We start from the raw sequence: 24943 nt of genomic DNA, 5'->3' as shown, positions 1-24943 counted from the left end.
GACAATGTATTTACCTTAATATTGTTCAAAAGTCATAATATATATATCATTCCATGATATCCAATATTACAAATTTACTCTTTGTGATGAACACACGTCCAGATCGTCCGCTCTCTAAATTCCGCCGTCTCTCCTCCCCCCATCCACCACGCTGGTGGCTCACCTCCAACTGCGCAACGCTATGCGCTGTTTAACAGCCCACTGCCCAACACTACAATAGCAAATATGCAACAATGCAAACCAGCCACAGACTTCACACAGCACAGCCAGTGATTTTCATATAGAGCGCTACGTGGCGTTACCAGCATAAAAACCTAAACAGCCTACTTACAACTGATATGGAACTCCACCCCACAAACTGACATCCGGCAACTGTATAACACAATTCATGCACGTCATCGTGCTTCCACTCAAAAATCTGGCAGTTAATCACTTAAATATGTAACCTAGACTTAGGTATTCCCAAAATTTCATTATTCGAAATTAACATTTTTTTTGCGTTGTGATTTTTCTTCCGTCAGTGTATTTTTTATCATGCGAATTCATATTAATTAAAGGGAATGTCGGAATATTTGTATTAGTTATCTGTTTTATTTATTTAGGAAATTACGTTGGCCAGATTGGGGCCATCGGGCCTTATGTCAGATTAAATACCACAAGCATTTCTGAGCAAACGTATATGTTTCTGCGTAAGTATTATTCTAAGTTCCAACTTATTCTAAAATCAGTTCAGTAGCCGAATCACGAACATCGATGTAGCTCTTTCCATTTCTTTACCGCCATCATGTTCGGCCGTCGTCTCGATCTCTGTAAGAACAAAAAATGGTTCTGAGCACTATGGGACTTAACTGCTGAGGTCATCAGTCTCCTAGAACTTAGAACTAATTAAACCTAACTAACCTAAGGACATCACACACATCCATGCCCGAGGCAGGATTCGAACCTGCGACCGTAGCGGTCGCGCGGTTCCAGACTGTAGCGCCTAGAACCGCTCGGCCACTTCGGCCGGCTCCGTAAGAACAAATTACGTAATTTCGTACTATGTTATAAATATCCTCATGTTTACCAATGAATGAATAAGTTATTATTGAACTGTATTCTTACTTCATTTACAGTTATAACCAGGTGTGTGTTACGAATGATATTACCTAATATTGTAAGGAACACAGCTGCAAATAAAAGTTTTTCTCTACACTGCACCACAGAGCATAAAATCCATGTCAACGTTAACGTACACAGGATGGAATTGATGTCTCCATTACACAATTCATCCTGAAGTTCCGCGTCCAGTACTGTGGTTTTGTACAAGCATTTCATAGACATCTTAATAATGCTTTGCTTCAGACTTTGAAGAAGTAAGAGCAACGGCATTTCGATTGTTGGCGTCAGCGTCACAACTTTGATACTATGGGACTTAACATCAGTCCCCTAGACTTAGAATTACTTAAACCTAACTTAAGGACATCACGCACACCCATGCCCGAGGCAGGATTCGAACCTGCGACCGTAGGAGCAGCACGGTTCCTGACTGAAGCGCCTAGAACCGCTCGGCCACAGCTGCCGGCTGTAATAAATGGCGCTACGACGGTATTGCGAAGTGGCTGCATAGTAAGCCAAACTGAAACTAGCCCGAAAAACATTGAATTTGTAGTTATGACACGCAGCAAATTAGCAATTAATCTAACATTAAATATTTTTAGGAATAACGTTCTTCGGTTTTTACTTTCTCCTACACTGTGTCTAGTTTTCGTTCAGGCCAATTTTAACTACGTCAAAATAAACACAATGGTCTTAGAAATCTGTGCTATCCATAAATAATGACATACTCACACATATGATTTGTACCTGAAAATTGTTAGAAATTTGTACTAATTCAACGGACTGACTGACAGAACAGTTCCATAAACAAAAAATAAATCGTAAATGTACATTATAATATGTGACTCGATATTTTTGAATACATAAAGAGCCTCCTGCTAGCATGGTAACTATAAGCAGGCTTTTGTGATACTTACAAAAAGTAATTTTCCATTCTTTGGTTCTGTCGATTTGCGTCGGCAGAAGCAACTGTTTCCCACCATTGCTGTTACCAATAAATAAATGTGTAGAAATAGGGCAAATAAATACAATACTACTGTTTTATCCTTAGTGCAAAAATTTAAACAAATATGGCAGTAATGATGTGACGAAACAATGCCGGCATGATGTTGCCAACGCACAGTACACGGTACTCAATGCTCAGTTCCTACTGAATGCATACCACCAAAGAGCATCGTATATCGTAGACAAGAGCATCAAATAAAGCTATGTTTGTATCCGTTCTCGCAAGCGGGCTTTGTCAGCTTTATGGAAAAGTTATTCATTTCCATTCAGCTTCGCTTTCAGTAAATTAATTAGTGCAGTTTGGTAAGACGATTGTTTTCCTGTCTGCTTGCCAGTTCAACGTGAAATTGTCAAAACAGAGAAAAATGGCAGCTTAATCACTCCACAGTGACAAGATGAGGAACTACATTTCTCAAAATGGATTCGTATTTGAAATCTCGTTTCGCAGGACAGAGCGGGATCAGGTTGAGGAAAGGGGCCAAGATCAGTTACTGTTAGTTACACAAGAACACACACAACTTTATTCCTCAAACCAATGCACAGTTTTCTCTTTAAAACAACAAAGATCAATTCACGGCTGAGGGCCCAAGTAACTTTTCTAGAATAACTTTAAATGACTTTTAAAGCCAGCCTGTGTGGCCGTGCGGTTCTAGGCGCTTCAGTCTGGAACCGCGTGACCGATACGGTGTGATGTCCTTAGGTTGGTTAGGTTTAAGTAGTTTTAAGTTCTAGGGAACTGATGACCACAGATGTTAAGTCCCATAGTGCTCAGAGCCATTTGAACCATTTTTTTGAGTTTTAAAATACCAGGATTTAGAGAAACGGCTGAAGGCCTTACTTACGTAAAATTACAATATCTTCTCGGCTAAAGGCCGAAATAATATTTCAGATCAGCTAAGGAAATTCTTTAAAAGCCAAGCATTTACAAATTCCGGCTAAAGGCCATATTAAGGAAATTCAAGTTAATTCTTCAGCTGAAAGCTCAACAAAAAATTTCTTTACAGAGTAAAAGACAGGTTTTAAGAAAGCTTTTACACAGTTCAACAGAAAAACATCTTAAGAAACGTGAAGTATCTTGTCGGTTGAAGGCCCAAACAATTACTCAAGAATAATTAAAGACAACCTTAAGGTAAACATTTACAGAACATGGCTGAAGGCCGTATCAAGAATTCAAGATATTTAAAGAAAAACCTTACAGACAAGGATTTACATAAGGCCTGACACAGTACCTGCGACCAAATAAAATGACAATCACAAACAACAAACAGTGGTGCTCAGAAGTGCTCAAAGGGCCGGCCTGGGGAGGAAACTAACCACAGTTTAGGTGAGAGAGGCAGCCAAGCGTAACACTAAACAATCGGGTTGTAACACGACCTAGGGACGACTGAAGAACCAACCAACAACCTAATCAATTCCCTCTGTCGCAATCGACCAACTGCCAATTCCAGTACGCTGACAGCATTCATCTGCTCAGTGGAAATCACAGAAGTTACACACAGTTTCATGTAAACACACTTACACAAGAACTCGAACAATCGTAAAAGCAATCACTGTGGAACAACAACGACGAATCAGTTCGACACACAAAGAGTTTCCACAAGCGGTCGGCGACCAAATAAACGTCGTCCGATGAGACGATCGACCGAGCGACTAACCCAGGTCGTTCCCACTCAAGTTACGTGTGTCGGCTACGGTCGGGCGAGTCTTGGCATTCCAACGCTGACTGCAGCTCCAGCCCGACTCAACTCGATATCCGTTCGGAACTCGGAGACACGGCGACCTGGGCACCCTGGCTCGGACCCATCAATGCGGAAGTAACTCCTGCCCATTGGCCACGACTTCTCTGCACAAGGAAGGAACCGACCCACGTCCGGCAAGATGACCAAGTGACGAGGCCCAAAAACGGTCAAAAGACCAAATTCACGTCGCCCGATGAGACGACCAACCGAACGACCGATCAACGGCAGTCCCGCTCCAATCCCCTTCCGTCGGACAGTTCGTGTGTGTCGCCAGCGGCCGGCGAGCACTGGCTGCCCGCACCTCACTAGCGCTCCGTCCCCGACTTCACTGCTGCTGCGTCCGGACTGAACTCTCGCAGACGACGACCCGGAAATACTAGCGGTCGCTCTAGAGATGGTACGACAGTGCACATATCGATACGTGCTGCTGCTGCCACTCACTGGCAAGCAAACCAGTAACCTAGTGACGCCAGTAAATCGAATTAAAACAGAAAACGAGGCGACAGAACAACAAAAACAAGATGACGAGCAATGAACGGCATGACCGTGAGTCGCGCACGGCTCAGTATTTTTTATTTCCACATGTAAATTTTGAGAAAAAGTTTCTGCCGTGAAAACTTACAGATTACACATTTTTCCATACAGTTTCACTTTTATTTTATTTTATTTTATTTTGTTTTAGTGTTTTTAACTGGTTCCAAATTATGGGAATTCAACCCTACTCGCTATGTGCTATAATAGTCGACATCTTAGAACAGCACTTTTTCTCAAAAAGTTACGACGATAGTTCATCTGTAATTTTTGCATTCTAACTAGAACATTTCTGCTCCATATTTAATTTTAAATATAAACAACAAGCAGAATTTACGTTCCTAATTAAGTCGTTAATACAAAGAGAAAACCGAGCGAGGTGGCGCAGTGGCTAGACACTGGACTCGCATTCGGGAGGACGGCAGTTCAATCCCGCGTCTGGCCATCCTGATTTAGGTTTTCCGTGATTTCCCTAAATCGCTCCACGCAAATGCCGGGATGGTTCCTTTCAAAGGGCACGGCCAACTTCCTTCTCCGTCGTTCCCTAATCCGATGAGACCGATGACCTCGCTGTCTGGTCTCCTTCCCCAAACAACCCAACCCAACAAAGAGAAAAAATGTAGTGTTTCAGGCAATTAGCTCTCGTAACAACAAGACATGACACAGATCACTTACCATCTCCTTCAACATGCGGACAAAACGAAACCAAATGGCTAATAGAGAATGTTTTGCTCTGGCAGATTTGCAGTCTACACTGGAAACAGATAAGACATTATTCGTTATTTACATTATTTAGTGATCTTTGCTGGCCCATGTCTAATACACGGTGTCCAGCGAAGGAGTCTCTGATTTCAAAATTAAATATCTCGAAAACAAAGCCAGATAGAAGAGTGCAGCAAATGTAGCACGCTTCTGGCTTTGTCACGTGGAGTTACCCTGCTGGCAGATGCCATCGCCGTCGAAGACAACAAGCTTGAAGGGACTCAGGTGGTCCACAACAGTGTTCATGTAATCTATAGCTGTCATGGTGCCTTCGATTACTATTACAGGTCCCATGGAACCCAGGTGAATGTCCGCCACAGCTAATACCGTTCCTATCGGCCTGTGTCCATAGCACAATGTGTGTTTGTAGTCACTGTTCACGTGCATGAAGGCATATCCAGTAAGACCATTGACCTGCTGTAACAAAAAACGTAACTCATCTGGTCAAACGATAAGTTTCCAGTGATGCACGGCCGAATCTCTATTACCTTTTGGCCGTGGAAATCGTAACTGACCAAGTTTTTGGATCAACATGAGAACACGTATAGGCTGTCTGCTGCAGAATCCAATGTTCAACAATGTGCGTTGTGCTCCAAACACTGCACCATCATTGAATTCTCTTGTCATATCTGCCACAGATCACATATCTGTCCTGGTTTACAAAATGGGAAATCTACGACCTCCACGTTCTGTGACGAGGTATGTACGCTCAACACCTTTTCGCCTACTCGTGTTTCATCGACCTTCAAGCACCATCCATAGACGCTCACGACAGTAGCACACAAACAGTCGATCAGTTTCGCCGTTTCCAAGATCTCGTTCTCAGTCGCCAGATCATAACAATTTGCCGTTTGTCAAGGTATCTTAAGTCGATTTCCCCGTTGGCAGCCCGTATTGTCATTGCAGTGAATCCCATTTCATCTTTGCTCCGCTTGCATACGTACCGTAGTTTCCTTACCGCGCCAAATGTCCGCAAGACCAGCCACGCGGTGGCCAATTGTCATAACGTCTCGGCTCATCCGTTTATTTACAAAATCGCTGTTCATCGCATTTACACAGATACGTCTTCCGCGACATTCGGGACGTCTTAGAGAAACGCATAAATGATAGAGAAAAAAACTGCTCCCTTAGAAAGTGATGCTAGTACCTAAGTAACCTTCAGTGTCATTGTTACAGTATTTCAGACTGGTGATATTGTGACGTAAATCAAACTGAAAATATGTCCACGATCACCGGCTGATTATAACTCTATTTCAAAATAAGCTGCACCACATCTACTCATATATTTCGTATTTTCTTAACAAAGTCGTTAAGATCAGAAAACTTATTTGTATTCTCCAGTTTACTGAACAATGCACAAAGTCCCAAACTGGTGTGGAGAAGAGGCTATTTTTGCAAAAGTTAATTATTTAATGTTCAATTTATTTTTCAGAAAGCAAAATGGCTCCGCTGACTCTTTACAATCATCCATTGAGCCCTCCATGTCGTCTGGTACGACTTGTCGCCGGTATCATCGGTGTTGATCTCAAAATAGAAGATGTAAAGGACGTCTATAAGGACTTGAAGACGCCTGAAATGTTGAAGGTAATATGTGTGTTACTGTTTACCTGAACTACCTTATTAATTACTTATAGGGCGCAAGAAAATGCTTCTATAAATTTTGATGGATGAAAGTTCATATAGAAGAAAAAAACTTTTTAAATTACTTTGGATGAGAAGAGAAAATTTCACAGGAAATATCCAGACATTCGCTTTAAGTTGCGTACGAAATTAACGAAAAAACATCCATCTCTATGGTCTTCAAAACAGGAGTCCAGCGCCTCACAGCTGCGCCACCCTGGCTGGATGCTTTACATGAGAAAGTGCTCAAAACACTAATTTATCATTCTAGAACGGCGTAAACGCCATCATTAGGTTTGACATCAGTGAGCTTCTTTCCGTGGGGCAATCAGAGAAATTTGATTTTGGTATATTCTAACCGTGGAAGATCACGTGGTTTGCCAAAAAGCAGAAATCAATAGATGCACATACTGACTGGGTGCTGAAAGTGGATATGTCATGCCTTCACCACTGTAACAGTGAGCAATAACAGAGACTCTTGGTATCTGAGGGGGCAATGGATAGACTTGATATCCATATCTATGGATTTCAACACTGAGATAGAACAAGGACATTTTTTTCTCTTATTTCTCGCTTCTTTCTCTTTCTCTCTCTTTCAGAAAACTTGAACGCGCTATCTGGGCAGCAGCGAGCAAACTTTATTGTGGAAGAATAATACCGGGAAGGCCTAAGTCCTGGCGAATAAATTATCAGCATAGCAAGTAAAAGTCCGTGTAGCAATCCGTAGCCCAATCCGGTAGACAGCAGCCAGGATCCAGTACGTGACGAACTCGGCAAACACCGTATCAGTTGAGCTCTTGCGCGCTGGTTATAAAGGCATTTTGACCTCTAAGTAGCGGAACAAAGTGAGTCGCTGCAGAGTCAAATCAGAACGTACGCCCCCCTTTAAATCTGAGGGTAAGTCGACTCAAAGGCTGGAGGATGACAAGGACATAGCACCTCCAGCAAGACCACATCTAAAAAGGCGCTGGGGATTTTGAAGCCAACCTTCAGGATAATGTAGCAGATACTCTGCACTTTACTTTTTCCTACCGCATCATCATAAGCAGGGTGTTCTGAAATTCCCGTTGCAAACTTTTGGGCTTGTGGAGGGGAGTGAGTACATAATACCTGGGTTGTTCAATAATTGGTTCAAATGGTTCTGAGCACTATGGGACTTAACAGCTGAGGTCATCAGTCCCCTAGAACTTAGAACTACTTAAACCTAACTAACCTAAGGACATCACATACTTCCATGCCCGAGGCAGGATTCGAACCTGCGACCGTAGCGGTTGCGCGGTTCCAGACTGAAGCGCCTAGAACTGCTCGGTGACACCGGCCAGCCATATTCAATAATTAAAGAGACAAATTAGTCTGAAAAAAAGCTTTTATTTTTACAAAAGAATATTTTTCTACATTTCAACATAATCCTCTTGAACACTTCGCAGCCGATTTTGTCGATTGTTTCACGGGTTAGTTGAGCAATATGAGGACGGGCGTTATCTTGCTGGAGAATCACACCACTCCTCTGAGATCCGCAGCGTCTCTCTCTCATGCCTGGCTTACCTTGTTTAAAGGTAAATCCGAGTAGTATTGACTGTTCATTGTACGCTGCTCTTTGAGATATTAAAAAAAAATTGGACCTTCAGCATCACAAGACACCGTCAACATGACTTTTCCTGCTGATGCTTGGATTTTCAATTTTTTTTTTTTTTTGACAGGTGAGTTGGTGTGCTTCCACTCCATGCTTTGTCTTTTTGATTCTGGCTCATAATAGTGAACCCAAGTCTCATCACAAGTTAAAATTTTGTTGAGGAAATGCTCACCTCCTCTTTCATAACGTTCCTTTAGCTCTGTGCAGAATCTCAACTTTGTTTCCTTGTGTAGCTGCGTCAACTCCGTTTGGGATCCATTTTGCACATGTTTTCCGGCACTTCAGCATGTTACAGGTAATGTTATGATTTGTAAAAGTACTAACTCGAAGCTTATCAACATCATTGTCACAATTCGACTTTCAAGTGAGGGAGTTGAAACTGCAACTGGTCGGCCGGAACGGTGTTCGGCAGTCACTGAGGTGCGACCATTTTTGATTTGCATGATTCATATAACCTTCACCATAAACTTTAGACATTCAACAGTATATATTCACTGGTTTCTCGCCTTCAGGAAATAAAAAACGAATAACAGAACGTTGTTCAAGTAATGTGGACGTTCCACGCGGACTCGCCATCTTGTAATGTACTTCTGAGGTTATAAACAAAACAGTGTTGATACATCAGCAGATCTGGACTCATCCCAGTGATACCAACTTAAAGCCATAAAAGTACTAAACTAGCCCTACAAACAGTTTTTCCCCAAGATCACTTTGTCTCTTTAATTATTGAATGGCCCTCGTATTTTCAACAGGAACTCATGTTGGGAAACGTACCATTTCCGTTCTACGGCGGTTTCAATTCGAAGTGTAACGAGTCCACGTCTGCTGAACGAAAGAAAAAACTCTCAGAGAGGCTTGTGCTGGTATACGATAGGGTAGACACGATGCGGTGTACTACTACTTGTGGGTCGCAAGCAATGTTTACTATATGAGACTCCTGTAGAGACAGAGAAAGATCTGCTGGCACCGGCTCTGGCCGCTGCGCTGGAAACTGAAGGAACCCAGCTGGTTTAGAGAGTGTGTACCAGAACAAGCTTCGTAGGTACAGTGTCTGTAACAAAGTAGGTGGTTGCCACATCGTGCCGCTGTTGTAATGCATCAGTACTATTCTGTACGTACAAGATGCTGGTTTTTTTTTTTTATTTCGAATACTGTAATCACGTAATGTGTATGTGTTAATACAATTGTGCTTAAGTGATACATGTTTTGTTATGTTTCCTTTCGAATTATTAACTAATAATTGTCCAGAATGAGATTTTCACTCTGCAGCGGAGTGTGCGCTGATATGAAACTTCCTGGCAGATTAAAACTGTGTGCCCGACCGAGACTCGAACTCGGGACCTTTGCCTTTCGCGGGCAAGTGCTCTACCAACTGAGCTACCGAAGCACGACTCACGCCCGGTACTCACAGCTTTACTTCTGCCAGTATCTCGTCTCCTACCTTCCAAACTTTACAGAAGCTCTCCTGCGCACACTCCGCTGCAGAGTGAAAATCTCATTCTGGAAACATCCCCCAGGCTGTGGCTAAGCCATGTCTCCGCTATATCCTTTCTTTCAGGAGTGCTAGTTCTGCAAGGTTCGCAGGAGAGCTTCTGTAAAGTTTGGAAGGTAGGAGACGAGATACTGGCAGAAGTAAAGCTGTGAGTACCGGGCGTGAGTCGTGCTTCGGTAGCTCAGTTGGTGAGCACTTGCCCGCGAAAGGCAAAGGTCCCGAGTTCGAGTCTCGGTCGGGCACACAGTTTTAATCTGCCAGGAAGTTTCAACTAATAATTGTACTGCGTCATGCCTAATTCAGATCCTCAAGCAGAAGTGGATGAGTTAAGCATCTAACTGAAAACATCGTAGAACAGAAACGGTACGTTTCCGGACATGGGCTCCTATCCAAAATATTATATACTCACTCCCCTCAGAAAGTACTAGAAGTTTGTAATGGGAAGTTCCGAACACCCTGTAGGTTCCCAGAGGAAAATCTCGTAATGTTTGACCTTTACTTCCTTATCAAAAGTAATACGTTTTTATATACTTGTCACTGACAGAAGTTCTCCGACCTCTGTGTAAAATCGATAACAGCTATAACAATCGTAACTAAGGTGACTTAAGATCGTAAGGTTACAGAACCACTGTTACTGTCTGATTGTTAATCGAGTAGACTGCATGAATCCAAACTCCATAGATACAGTCCTCTAGTTGTTCAGGAATATTTATTGAATATTTTAATACGATTATTCAGGAGTGGTCTTCGGTAGCTCATTACAGAGTAATTGCACCGCGTTTGATTTCTTACCCCCATATGTATGTGTATCTAATTGGCGCTTAATGTATTTAACCTACAGTGAAAATATCTATGGTAGGCTCTGTGTGTCTTGTCTATAAAGTAGCCGGCCGGAGTGGCCGTGCGGTTCTAGACGCTACAGTCTGGAACCGCGAGACCGCTACGCTCGCAGGTTCGAATCTTGCCTCGGGCATGGATGTGTGTGATGTCCTTAGGTTAGTTAGGTTTAAGTAGTACTAAGTCTAGGGGACTGATGACCTCAGATCGATTAAGTCCCATAGTGCTCGGAGCCATTTGAACCAATACGTATTTTGAGCTTCATGGGGTAGTTGCAGTGTTAATGTAAATAGTGAGACATTTGTAACGATAGATCTGAATATCGCTGTAACTCTCCAAATTATAGTACTGCCATCCAGACGGTAAAAAGACTACTCAAAATATTAAAACTTTTTCGTTAGGGAAATCATCTGAAACTCAGTCTGTCTCTGTCACTAGTTACAGTTAACAATATAACAGTATTAATGCTATTCAACATTGCTGGTTCAAATAAATGATATCGACTTCTTCTCTACAAGTATATTGTCCAACTGGAATTTACTCTATCGAAATTCATTACCCGAAAATAGGTTTGTTTTCATTGTAAGAAATTTGGCCTGAGTCACTGTTAGCTCTCCATGGATATGGACAAAAGAAAGAACTTCTGAAAAAATGTAGTTTAATACAAGAAATAATACAAGCTCATTTTAAATAATCAAGAAGAGTTTATCTAAATACTCATCTGTCTTAACTGCCGCAAACTATCGTTCTCAAAAATTTAAAATATATACTTGTTTAGTAAATAAAACCACCTTAATTTATTTTTCCCAGATGTGTTACGCCATTTTCTTGTTCTTTGTTATTTGAGATATATGTTCATTATTCTACCATCATTCTTTATAAAGCTACTTATTTTTCCGTTGTCCTCACAAGCACTACCTGCGCATATAGGAAGGCCTGTCCAGATTGAATGGTAATAATCGTCCCTCTCGTTCAATATTACTGACCGCATTTCTGCAGAGATGGCACCGTACCTCACCTTTTCAAATATAACACAAGAAAAATAAGTAACAAATAACAATTTGAAATGTATAACACATAACTGCCTTAACCAACAACTGAAACATCTCGCTTCAAATTTGATCCTATACAAACAGTCCTCTATCTACGACGCTCGAGAGGTCGGTCATCCGGACTTAACGTCTAACTCACCATCACCATGTACCAACAACTAATTCGTTTTTCTAACAGACCTTTCTCATGCTCTAACGTCCAATGATGATGATTCTACGACTCTGTTGATTATTCGCGCATTAATTAGCAGGTACACAATGTACGAAGTGAATAATCCATAGCCGGGATGTGGCTCTTGCTTGAATTTATGTTGTTCATTGACAGTGAATTGCTGAGGGAATTGTTGCTCAGTAACACATATATTTGAGTTGGCAGTTGATGGTTAAAGTGCTGACACCTACGTTTTCACATTATCTGCATATCCAGTTATGCTGGCTACTGATACGTTATATATAGGGGTCGTATCAACCCCTTCTACATCAAATACAGCCTGAAGACGGCGCATCGAAGCACCGAAACTGGTTTCAACAAAATAAATAAAATCATAAGAACGGCTACAGGCGTTTTATTTTCTCACAATAGTAAACGGCCGTAGTCCCAAAGACCTCCTTCCAAAAGGATGGACATACAAAAACATATACTGCATTTCCTGTTACATCTCCAGTCAGCCGATGAGAACCGAGACATACACGTTATTGACCACACCATATGATCCTATCAGTGGTGACTTCATTCATATTTAGGTATTCACAGCGTGCCAGTCACACGCGCTGCCCGTGAAAGACTCGACGCGTGAGGGCATATGGAGTTCCGATGACAAGGACGTCATAAAATGTGATAGAAGATAGCATTTAGTCCAACCGCACTGCGGGTTTCACACAAATGACTTCATGTTCGACTGCTGCATCGAAGTACCACTTTCTCCTTAACAAGACTGTTACCTCTAATTCTGGTCGTGTTTGATGTAAGTATTATAGTGAACGATCGAAATCCGAGGAAAGAAATACAGTCTGTCGTAGCGTCTGTGGGTCAAAATAGCGTTCTAATTAATAATGAAAGTCACGCTTTTTGTAATATGTAGGAAAACAGGAGGCTGTTATTTTGTATTGAAACATTTGATTTATTTTTATATTTTGAAATGATAAGTGACATGAATTTTATATGATAGCTAAACCGTCAGCCAACTTTCTTAGTTCAAATTTACGTCTCTTTATTGTATTAGATAATACAAACACTTACAATGAACAACATTTTTGATGTGTTATGTTTTCTCGATCTTTTCAGAAAGGTCCCCAACATACAGTTCCTATACTGGAAGATAATGGCCTGTACATTAGTGAAAGGTAAGCATTAAGTATAAATTACAAGTATGCATTAGATCTCTACCCACCATTATCTAGTGACTGCTTCAGATGCAGAAAAAAGACAAACACTGTTACAGAAACGAAACAGATATTGACGAAAAGTAATGCTGAATTCGAAATATTCCAACAGCCATGCTAGAGGCAGGCCCTTTGTTTATCCTGGTAACTACATTGCAATAAATCATCTGTGGCTGTTACAGATCGCGACATTTATCAGAGTTATTTTCTGACTACCAGAGAGTAAATTACATTCACATACTAGAATATGATTCGACGAAAACATTATCGGAAAACTGATGGAGTAGGTACTAGATCTTTGGTTTCAGTAATTCTGAAAACCTAGCAATAATCTTAGCATTTTTTTTCCAAGTTCTCAAATAGGAGAGCATTATAAGCAAAATACGCTATGCACTAGATGAAAAGTTAGGCGATAATAAATTAAACAATCTGGTATGTTACTTTGGTTTCGTTCTACTCTGCTAATAAAAAAAAGCTATTTCCATTTCAGCTGAAACAACTAATGCAACATGGAGATGCCACGTATGTTAAATGTTAACATTAAATTACATTTGAGTGAATTATAATTAGGTTAAACATTTAATGCGTACACTTGTGTAATTGACTATATGACGGTAGGCTCATTTTTCTGCTGACAATGAATTCCATGTGCTAATTACAGAGCTGAAACAAGCTGCAGAAGCGTGGTTATAATGTTATGATTGTAGATTTAGGCATTAACGAAATTATTACAGTGTCGCTAGTTAAATCTTAGATATCGGGAATAACTCAGGAAGTAAAGTAGCGCAACCAGTAGATCAATTACCGGAAACTCAGTAAATGTAACATTGAAATAATTTCGTTGTGTGACACTACTACTGGTTTCCAACTGAGGCGGGTAATGATCAAATGGCCGCAGTACATTTATCTGCATTAGTTGGTTGGAATATCGTTAACTGTAGTGATGACATTGTAACTGTTGCGGTGTTTTCTGTAGTCGAACACTACTATTAAGCCAAAGTTTTCTGCAGAAACAAGTTTCAGTAAGTCTGGACTTCCAGAAATCCGCATCAGAAAACGTTTCACTTCAAGCTCTCAGTGATTTGTCTGAGCTTGTATGACACTAGTATTTTGGTGCCTTGTTGACAGCCGCGCCATTGCAATGTACCTCGTCTCAAAGTATGCGAAGAATGATTCTCTCTACCCAAAGGATATAAACAAACGTGTTCTCGTAGACCAGAGGTTATTTTTTGATCAAGACTTGTTCCACAGAATTGTGAATGTTTTCGTAAGTATTATATTAAACTTATTAAAATGGGTTCTCTTTTCTTTATTAACTTAATACACACACACACACACACACACACACACACACATATATATATATATATATATATATATATATATATACATATATATATATATATATTAGCTTTCCATAACCTCTTCATTTTTTGACTGTGTTCGTGTTTCCTTTGTTCTTTCCATATTTTCCCCTGTCTCTTCTTTTCTTTTACTTCAGATTTCGTGTTCATAATTTCGTTTCTAAATTTGTCTCGTTCATCTATCATTTCTTTATTGACTCATACTTGTTTTAGGTCTTCTTCTACTTCATGAAAAATTTGCTTTTTTTTTTATTGAGCTGCTGACTACGTCGAAAATCCTCTTTGTGAGTCTGGTGTTGTTCATTCTGTGTGTGTGCCCAAAGAATGTTAACCGACGATGTCTAATTATGTCTGTGAGTCTGTCTGTATGTTCATACAGTTCTTTGGTTGGGCTCTTCATCTACACACCACCTCCATGCACCACTCCAAAATTTTCTCTCTCTGTGATTCCAGATGTCCCGATTGAGGTCGTTTCTGATGCAAAGAAGGCTTCTGGCAATGCAACTGTATTGAGTGCCTGAGTTTCGCCTCTCTTGAGATGCTTCTTTTATTGTAGTGCGTCCACGTAAGTTTGTACACTTTCTGAAGTTTTTCTGTTTGTTCTATATTGTATGCCTTGTCTGTTTGTGTGTGTTCTACAAGTTACTTGAATTTTTCCACTCTGTAAACCAATCTGTATATAGTGTGCATGACTTGCGCATTGTTGTTCTTTCTTTCCATTTATTGTGTTTTCTCGTATGATATCTGTAACCCCGTGTTAGCAGAGACTTCTTGCAAATATTCCAGGGCTTCTTGCACTTCTTCTCTGTTGTTGCTGAGTGTTGCCAAGTCACCTCAAATGCTAGGCATTTTATAATTGTCTAGTACGCACGTGTTCTTCCTAGTTGAATTCCTTTTACTTTTTCTTCCCATTGCTTGATAATTTTGTCCAGAACTATGTTGAATAGAAGTGGTGAGAGACCTTCTCCTTTTCTGATCCCTGCATGTATCTAAAATGGCTCTGAGATTTCTTCCATAAATTTTATTTCGCATGTGGTGTCTGTGAGCGTCTGTTCTATCAGAGTCCTAGTTTTTCTATCTATTACATATCTTCTAGTGTGTCAAAGAGAGCCTGACTGTCAATGGAGTCATAGGCCTTCTTAGAGTCAACAAATGTAACTACAGTGTTGTTTGCTAGTCTGACCTTCATGAGTGTTCACAGGCTCCAAATTTATTCAATACAGGATCTTTCCCTACTGATTCCTGCCTGGTGTTCACCTATCTTTGTATCGACTCGTGGTTCCAGTCTGTTCAGCAACACCTTGGACAGAGTTTTATAAGTAACCGCTAATAATGAGATCCCTCTGTAATTATCAGGGTTTGTCTCCCTTTTTGTGGAGTGGGTGAATCAGTGCGCATTTCCGTTCCTGTGGAATTTTCGCTGTACTTCATATTTCGAAGAGAATTTTATGAATTTTCTTTGTAATATTTTGTTCTGCAAGTCACCAGATCTCAGCGATAATTCCATCTTTCCCTGGGGCTCTGTTGTTCTTTAGTTGTCTTATAAACACCTCTACCTCTGTGATTTTAGGCGGCTTCGAGTATGGGTTTGGAAGTGTTTTCCTGAAGTGTAATTTTCTTTTCGGCTTTTCACAGTTGAGGAGTGTATCAAAGTATCATTTAAGAATATTGCAATTTTCTTTAGTGTTTGTTTCTAGAGATCCATTTGTTCTTCTGAAGCAGATATTTGGACGCTGATAATCCATTATATTTTCCCTGAATATTCTGTAGAAGTCTTCCTCGATTTCATTTAGTCTATTTTTGTCGTATACCCTTTTCACTGCTCTAATATCTTTCGAGAATTGCTTTTGGACTTTGTGGAAGACCTGCCATGTTTCTGTTGTTCTGTTGCTGCTATGCTTCTTCCATGCCTTAATTCTTCGTTCACCTGCCTGATCACAAGTTGCATTCGACCATCTATGTCTGCGTTTCCTGTAAGGCTGAACTGAACGCATTTCCTTCTGAATTGTCTTCGCCAGGTCTGTCCAATTCTGTGTTGTATTCTGATTAATTTCTTCAATAATTTTCTCTTTGTTTATTTTTATTTATTCTGGATATGGTCTTATCATTTTGTTCTGTGTTGTCTTTCTAGTCCTTGGAATTGGCCTAATCTTTACTTGTAGCAAGTGATGGTCAGAGTCGAAGACTCCTTTGCGAGTTCTCACATTTAGAATTTAACTTGTATTTTTACTTGTTATGGCTACATGGTCTATTCGAAATTCTCCCCACATGTTTTTGGGCGTTTTCCATGTTACGGGTTTTCATCTTGGTTTCTGAAACTGTGTCGACATAATTTTTAAAATTTTGACAGTACTTTATGAAATGCTTCCCATTCTTGTTTGTGCATTTGTGTGCTCTACGTGGGCCTGTGATTTGCTTGTACTTCTTCTCTTTGCCCAGATGTGCATTGAAATCTCCTGTACAATTTTGACGTGCCTTTCTGGTACTTTCTTTGTCATTTCTTCCATGTCTTCCCAAAAGTCTTCGACTTCTTGTGGTCTCTTCCTGTTGTGATCATTGTTTTGTAGGTGCATGTGCATTGATGGTTGTGTATCTTTTGTTTCCCTGTTCGAAGTTTATTGGTGGAGATTTTTTCTGATACTGAATTGAAATTTATGATGTTGTCTATGACAGATTTGATGCTGTAAATCCTGTGCCAAACATTGGTTTTCCCCACGTGACAGCAGGTTTTCCTTTCTATATCCTGTAGTTTTCCGTGTTGAAACGGTACTCGTCAGTGAATCGCGTCTCTTGTATTGTGAGGATTTTGATGTGAAATTTTTCTAGTACATCAGCAAACTGTTTAAGTTTGCATTTCTTCACCAGTGTGTTGGTGTTGAGTGTGCCAATAAAATGTTTGCGAAGAGGTTTCGAGAAGCTCCGACTCTTCTCTATTTCATGGTGTTCCTGATACCCCAGAATCCGATGACCAGGAAAAACAAGTAAATTCACTGGGGCCTGCGGTAGTGGATTTCTTTCCAGTTGTTCCATCATGATTTTTTCAAGTTGAAGGTGGTTGTGGTGATCTCTGTTGGAGGTCACAATTCTTAAAGCCTTGATTGTTGAGACCAAGACTTATTTGTAGCAGCCGCGCCAATTAGGTGAACAGACGCTGACCACTAACCGCTGGATTTCAGAACAGCCTTAGGTCTGTGTTAGTATTTGGTCTGCCCTGGGTGTTTCATTTCCCCAGCACCACACATATCTGGGAGGCTTTCCCCTATCCGCCACCTGGAGAGGCGCCCGATGAGGGACCTAACAACCACACACGGTATATATATATATATAGTGGCAGCTGAGAGAGCCACGTGTTCCTTTGCCTTAGGAAGTATTATATATATATATATATATATATATATATATATATATACTTCCTAAGGCAAAGGAACGCGTGGCTCTGTCTCAGCTGCCACTAACTGCAACTCTCTAATTCTCAGCAGTAAGACGACAATAACCGTGATCGAGATTACAATGAAATGAAATGTCGTGTGGCTAGGGCCTCCCGTCGGGTAGAGCGTTCGCCTGGTGCAGGTCTTTCGAGTTGACGCCACTTCGGCGACCTGCGCGTCGATGGGGATGACATGATGATGATTAGGACAACACAACACCCAGTCCCTGAGCGGAGAAAATCTCTGACCCAGCCGGGAATCTAACCCGGGACCTTAGGATTGACATTCCGTCACGCTGACCACTCAGCTACCGGGGCCGGACATAGATTACAATAAATCTTACTGTCTAGAGATGAGTAACGTCGGTGAATAAATGCTCAAATCATAGCCTTAAAATATCTGCCCCTAATAATTAACAATCCCAGGGACCCCATATCTGTCAAATGTCTACGAATAAGTGGGACACAAGTTCGGAAAACATTCCCACTTGCCGTAGACACGCGGTCTTAGGCGTCCTGGGACAGTTCATGTGGCTCTCCCCGTCGGAGGTTAAAGTCCTCCCTCGGGCATGACTCTGTGTGTTGTCCTTAGCGTAAGATAGTTTAAATTAGATTAAGTAATATGTAAGCTTAGAGACCGATAATCTCAGCAGTTTGGTCCCACAAGATCTTACCACATTTTTTTTTTTCCATTCGCACTTCGGTATTGGCTACAAACATCAGAGCTGTATGTTATGACATAGTTTAGGTGACATTACCAACAGCTGAAAGTAAATTTAAACTAAAACTGATGGAGAGGCCATTTCGTAACCCGTGTAAACTTTTCCCACAAATTTTTTGTGGAGAATCTACAGGAGGTAGGCGAAAACATGGAGCCCCCAAACACACATTAACCTGCCTAATATGATGAAGGGAAACAGTTGGCATTCAAAACAGCATCCAGTCGTCTCGAAATCGATAAAAATAGGTTATGTATGGTTTTCATATTTCAATGGAATCGTGTACCATTCTCCGAGCCAAGTAGTGGCAAGCTCAGGTAACAATGACGGAGATAGATAGTGATCACAAAGACTCAATAACATTCGGATCTGGTGACTGCAGTGGCCAGAGCAGATGCAACAGTTCATCCCTGTGCTGACACAATCAGTCCTGGGACACAGCATCACCATTAGGGAACAAACACGATACCGTAGGATACACCTGATCAGCAAAAACTGTCTCATAATCCTTGGTAGTAATGCGATCTTGCAGAGAACCCATTGGGTTCATGGAATACCGAGATATGGCTGCCCAGATCATCAACGAAGCCCCATCATGCTTCACTCTTGAGACGTAAACTCAGCCAGAAATTGGAAACAGTGTCAAACGGGACTCATCCAACCAAATGACATTCTTCCACTGCTCAATATCGCAGGATTTATGACTTCGGCTCCATGTTTTCCTGTTTAGGGCATTTGTATCACTGATGAGCGGTTTTGGAATTCCAGCTCGTCCTAGAGCTGTCTGCTTTGGATGAGACCTTCGAGTTTGTTTGGTGACGAGAGGTTTCGTGAGTGCGACATTCAGCTCTGCAGTGACTTTTGCAGCTGTCGTCTTCTTATTTTTCCTCACAATCCTCCTCAATGACCGTCCGTCACGATCCCTAACACACACTTTCGTCCGAATTGTGACTTAGCGAATAATGTTTTGCCGCTTTCCCTGTACGCGATACAAATCGTCGATGTGATCCCTTTGGAAACACCGAACACTTGGCCTATCTTGGTTACGGGAGCACCCACCGTATGAGCACCAACAATTTGCTTGGTTCGAATTCACTTGGCTTCGACGTAAAGCACTCACGAGTACACAGAGTACGACTACACAGAACACTGTTCTGAGCATGGCTGACTGTTGCAAAGTGTTGAGGACATTGCACAAGTGCCGTTCGTGGTCAAATACAACAGCCAAACTTGCACGCTTGGGTAGCATACGCATCTATGTTAAAGTATGAATTTCTCGCGGTGTTGCCATATTTTTGTCCAACGTCTTTATACGCGTTTTAAGTTGTACAAGGAAAACATTCTTAAGACCTTCCCTGCGTAATGGATATCCCACAAGGTTTCGGGCTTGCAAATGGATGACGTCGACGTCTTGTCACATAGTTCTATGCGAATTTTTGGTATAAAATCAGGGACGTGCAGTGGCAGTATCCAGTGGCAAACTCACCTGAAGATGACTGAACAGTTGTCAGCCGGAATATCGTGGAAAGATGCCGACATCGTTAGAATGTAAGCCCCTAACCTCTAGTAATGATGAAGGAACTGGCATTGACAGCAAGGGCTACTCCCTCCAAGAGACTGGGATCACGACCCTGCTACGAATAGATTGGCAGTTAGCTATATCCAAGCGCAGAACATCAAGATGTAGTTGGTTGGTCGGGTTCTGCCTCTACTACACGTTGAATATAATACACCCTTTTAAGCAGGACTACTAGGGCTAGCTCTGTCAGAACACTGGAATCCGAAATGTTGGCTGCATAACAAATATTATGTCACCTTTAAAAATTACCTGCGCATACAATTTCTCACAATGATTTCTTAATGTTCCATCGCAGAAGAGGACCCATCAACGAGGATTTTAATTTTATTTTTATAACTCCTCCTTCTTTTACTTACACATTTTATGTGACGTTTCTTTTCCATCATGCCCTGATCCACATTTGCACTCTTATCCGGGGACGAAGAAGAGAACTACAGCACGTTTGCGGCAGAGTCCATTTTTAAATGCTCTATGTTACGGTCGATATAGAGGAAGAGCATTTCAGTTTCGGTTTACAGCACGGAAATATTCTCTAGAAGACAGGAGGGGAATGGCGAAGAAGCCGACAAAGGCGAGCGAGGGGCAAGGCTTTATTTGACTGCTAATCGAAACATCGTGGCTCACGGTATCAATCCTAATTCGAGCTTAGATACTGAATAGAAACCATCGGCAATGGTGGCCGAAGAAATATGGTGTATAATAAGTCACCACCTTGTCAATGAGGGCGGAAGAGTGAGAGATGCAACGCATTTTCGTTTTCTTGGTGAGGGTGACTGCCGCTAAAGGAGGATGAATCAACATGATCAACGGAATGAGAACGTACAAAGCAATCAAAATGTTTTCATTAATGATATACCGGGTGATCAAAAAGTTAGTATAAATTTGAAAACTGAATAAATCACGGAATAACGTAGATATAGAGGTACAAATTGACACACATGCTTGGAATGACACGGGGTTTTAGTACAACAAAACAAATACCAAAGTTCACAAAATGTCCGACAGATGGCGCTTCATCTGATCAGAATAGCAATAATTAGCATAACAAAGCAAGACAAAGCAAAGATGATGTTCTTTACAGGAAATGCTGCATATGTCCACCATCATTCCTCAAAAATAACCGTAGTCGAGGTATAATGTTGCGAACAGCACTGTAAAGCATGTCCGGAGTTATGATGAGGCATTGGCGTCGGATGTTGTCTTTCACCATCCCTAGAGATGTAGGTCGATCACGATACACTTGCGACTTCAGGTAACCCCAAAGCCAATAATCGCACGGACTGAGGTCTGGGGACCTGGGAGACCAAGCATGACGAAAGTGGCGGCTGAGCACGCGATCATCACCAAACGACGCGCGCAAGGGATCTTTCACGCGTCTAGCAATTTTTTTTTTTTTTGGTTCTAATAAAACCCCATATCATTCCAAGCAAGTGTGTCAATTTTTACCTGTATATCTATATTATTCCGTGGTTTATTAAGTTTTCAAATTTATACTGACTTGAGGATCACCCGGTAAATGTCTTCTTTAAATTATTTTCTACAACTTGCATAAATAATATTGTTAGGTATGAAACACCACACTGCTGCCAAAATTTTGTGAAGCTAATTTCGACTGTAAACCCTCATTTGGTTGACTTCAGGATTTTAAAGTGATGAGTACACCATGAAACCTTCCCGTCTCCTCTATATCTCTTTTGTTACGCAACCTTCCCTTCTACAATAACCTATGAAACCTTCCCTTAGGATTTCTATCTCTTGCTTAATAATAACAAATGAAATCTTCCCTTTGAAATTTATTCTCTTTCCCAATCTTTGCATACAAATTTAATTGCTGCTTATTAAAAGTGATTTTCTGACAATTCGACGAAACATAGAATGTGTCGTCGTCGTGGCCCTCTGTCGTTATCTGCAATAGCCCAAAACTGTTCCATACCCTTTTTACTGTTACTGGATCGCCATCTGACTGCTACATCGAACTGCGACATGAATATACTTAATCTGCTTCACTATACTTTACTAGAATAATCTTACAACTAGCATTGCGCAACCATACCTTCAGTAGCCTTGAGTTTCTCAAAAAAATAATTCAATAATATTAGTTCCTCTTATGATAATAGTTAGCTGATGTCTCTGTACATCCGTTTATAATCTCTTATAAATCATAGCTGGTGGCTGGCAGGCACACCGCTCCTCTCAACCTCTCGCTTCAGACCTGCTACCGACTCGCTTCACTTCTCGATTACTACTGACTTCCTACGAACGCTAAAGTGCGGTCTCTCCTGCCAACAATGCTTTCTGGTGCAGACAATCCCTGCTACCATTACAAAATGTATCAATGCGTGGTCTTACCCCCTCTTTTCTTAAAATGTATCCATACGCGGTCTCTACCGCCATTTTTAAAATTTTATCAATGTGCGGTCTCTCCTGCCAACAATACTTTGGTGCAGACATTCGCTGCTACCACAATTATTTCCAACATGACAAATATTAATTATTCCTACTTAATCCTCTTAATAAAATATAAACATCTTTCTTAAATTGCGGTTTGACAATAGACAATAGAAATATACACGTCTTACACCCATAACTATAATTTTCAAATGTGTCGTATATTTATTCAATGCTGTGAAGATATGTGGACCTTGAGCATAGAGTGACATCATTTATCCCACGACACAACTTTGTGATCTGCGCTGTATAGAGTCGTGCCTTTGATGGCTTGTATTCTATCTTCCTAATAGTTCGTAGCAGCTGTTGACCTTCGCATTAATTTTAATTTCCTGTCAACAGACGCCGGTATTTCAAGGCAAACAAGCGGAACCCAGCCACATCGAGAAAGCGAACGACAGTTTGGAAACTTTGAACCGAATGCTGGATGGCAAACAGTGGCTGGCCGGAGATCAGGTCACTATTGCTGATTACGCCGTCGCTAATAGCCTGTCAGCATTGGAGGTAACGTGAAGCTGTCAAACTTGCTATTAGAAAGTTAAGAAAATATGAGTGAGTCATAAAATTGTGATGTAGAAAATCTTATTGGTGACTCACCGGAGACTTCTATTCAATTTTTATTTTCCTTGTAACACCACTCTCTACACGTAAAAGGAAAATCTCCTGATTGACGGACTCATCATCGCCCAGTCCAAACAGCTAGTGATAATAACTTCAAATTTGGAGAGGGTGTTGATCTTATACTGAAGGCATCGTTTAAGAAGGGATTTGTCGAAATTCCGTTCCTAAGAGGTTGAAATAGGGAACGAAAGGATTTTGAAAATATGACTCTGTTAAGGGAATTTTTAATCTAGAACAACGAAAATTGGTATTTGGTTTCTCGATTAGAAATAAAGAAATACATTTTTCAGCACTTTTGGAAATTTAGCCTCTTTGGGGGATGAAATAACGGGTGAAAGTGTTTTTTAAATAAGTCATTACTAAAAAACTACTAAATTCTTTCAAAGCTACATCTATTAAAACTGGTTTTCGACTTCTCGATTAGTAACAAAAAAATATGAGTTCCAATGTTTTGGAAATTCTACCCCTAAGGGGATAAAAGAGGGGATGAAAATTTTTTTGGAAATATTTCAGTATGAAAGATTTCTGAAAATTTGCATTTAACGTCTCAGTTAGAAATAAAAACGTACGTGTTTCGTTTTATTGGAAATTCAGTCTCTAAAGCGGTTGAAGTAGACGATGAAACTATTTAAGTAATTTTTAAGTTACCAGTATATTTATAATATTTTTAAAGCTAAATTAACCGAAATTGGTGTTTGACTTCTTGTGAAACATGTGACAGGAAATGAAAGTTTCTATGGAAATATCACTACAGGAAATCAAAACGCTGGATTAACGAAGACCTTCGACTCCAGCTACCAGTATCTCGTTTTGGTCGGAAGTATATTCGAAAAGACACTGCTTCTATAGCCCTAATTAGCGTGAAAAGTTTAGAAGATGTTGCAGTTCGTACACAACATGTGAAATCGATTAAAGAAAAGCAAAAAAAGAAAAAAATCTGTGCAGGCCATACAGTGTAATCGAGCGAGGCAGCGTGCGCTATGCTAGTGAAAGATCATTTATGTTCCATCAGGCAATGTATTACATCATTTCTAGCTCTTCTTACCGTTACCAGTTAAAAAAGATCAACTTTCCGAACACTGTAAATTTTACATAGGCTCTGAAGTATTATGATGAAATTTGTTGAGCTAAATCATCTGCGTAGGTAGACTGACACCATCAGATACAACGCGTGAAAACGCGTAAAGAAAAATTAGCTAATTTATATGACCCATAAGATTATATTCACAAATTATTTAATGTCCGATGTTCGTATCTCTTTTTCAGTTTAACGCAAACAGTGGAGTTGATCCTACGAAGAAGCCTAACGCTAAGCAATGGCTTTCACGGGTTGAAAGTTCTCACACAAAATACGGAGATGTCGCCAGAGAATATCGAGAAGCCTTGAAGAAAGTGTTGCAGATGTAAATATGTATAATATGTACGAATACTGTATATGTCTGCAAATAATAAACATGTCAAGATTTCTAATCAAATAAAGTCATTATTCTATTAACATGCATCGTTACGTCCAGATTGTTACCTTCATCCTTTCCTTGTTTCAGTCAACTAAGGGAGCGTCCAAAACGCTGTGTGACGAGTTCTGTGCCATTAAAGATAGATAGATTCAACACGACCGGGGTATCTCTCCTCC

General features: G+C 40.7%; 1 protein-coding gene across 1 annotated transcript in view; it reads left to right on the top strand.

Moving 5' to 3' along the window:
• The window catches only part of LOC126152941 (glutathione S-transferase D5-like), a 31146-nt gene extending 6429 nt beyond the window's left edge, over positions 1 to 24717 (top strand). Inside the window, exons 2-6 of the mRNA XM_049916038.1 lie at positions 6568 to 6719; positions 13055 to 13113; positions 14281 to 14419; positions 23032 to 23193; positions 24577 to 24717. Of these exons, the coding sequence (XP_049771995.1) occupies positions 6576 to 6719; positions 13055 to 13113; positions 14281 to 14419; positions 23032 to 23193; positions 24577 to 24717 (645 nt within the window). The 5' untranslated portion in view covers positions 6568 to 6575. The remainder of the gene's footprint in view (positions 1 to 6567; positions 6720 to 13054; positions 13114 to 14280; positions 14420 to 23031; positions 23194 to 24576) is intronic.
• Positions 24718 to 24943: the final 226 nt, after the last annotated feature.

This window comes from Schistocerca cancellata, chromosome 2 (assembly GCF_023864275.1).
Source record: "Schistocerca cancellata isolate TAMUIC-IGC-003103 chromosome 2, iqSchCanc2.1, whole genome shotgun sequence".
Lineage (NCBI taxonomy): Eukaryota > Metazoa > Arthropoda > Insecta > Orthoptera > Acrididae > Schistocerca > Schistocerca cancellata.
This window is presented reverse-complemented; position numbering and strand designations above follow the sequence as displayed.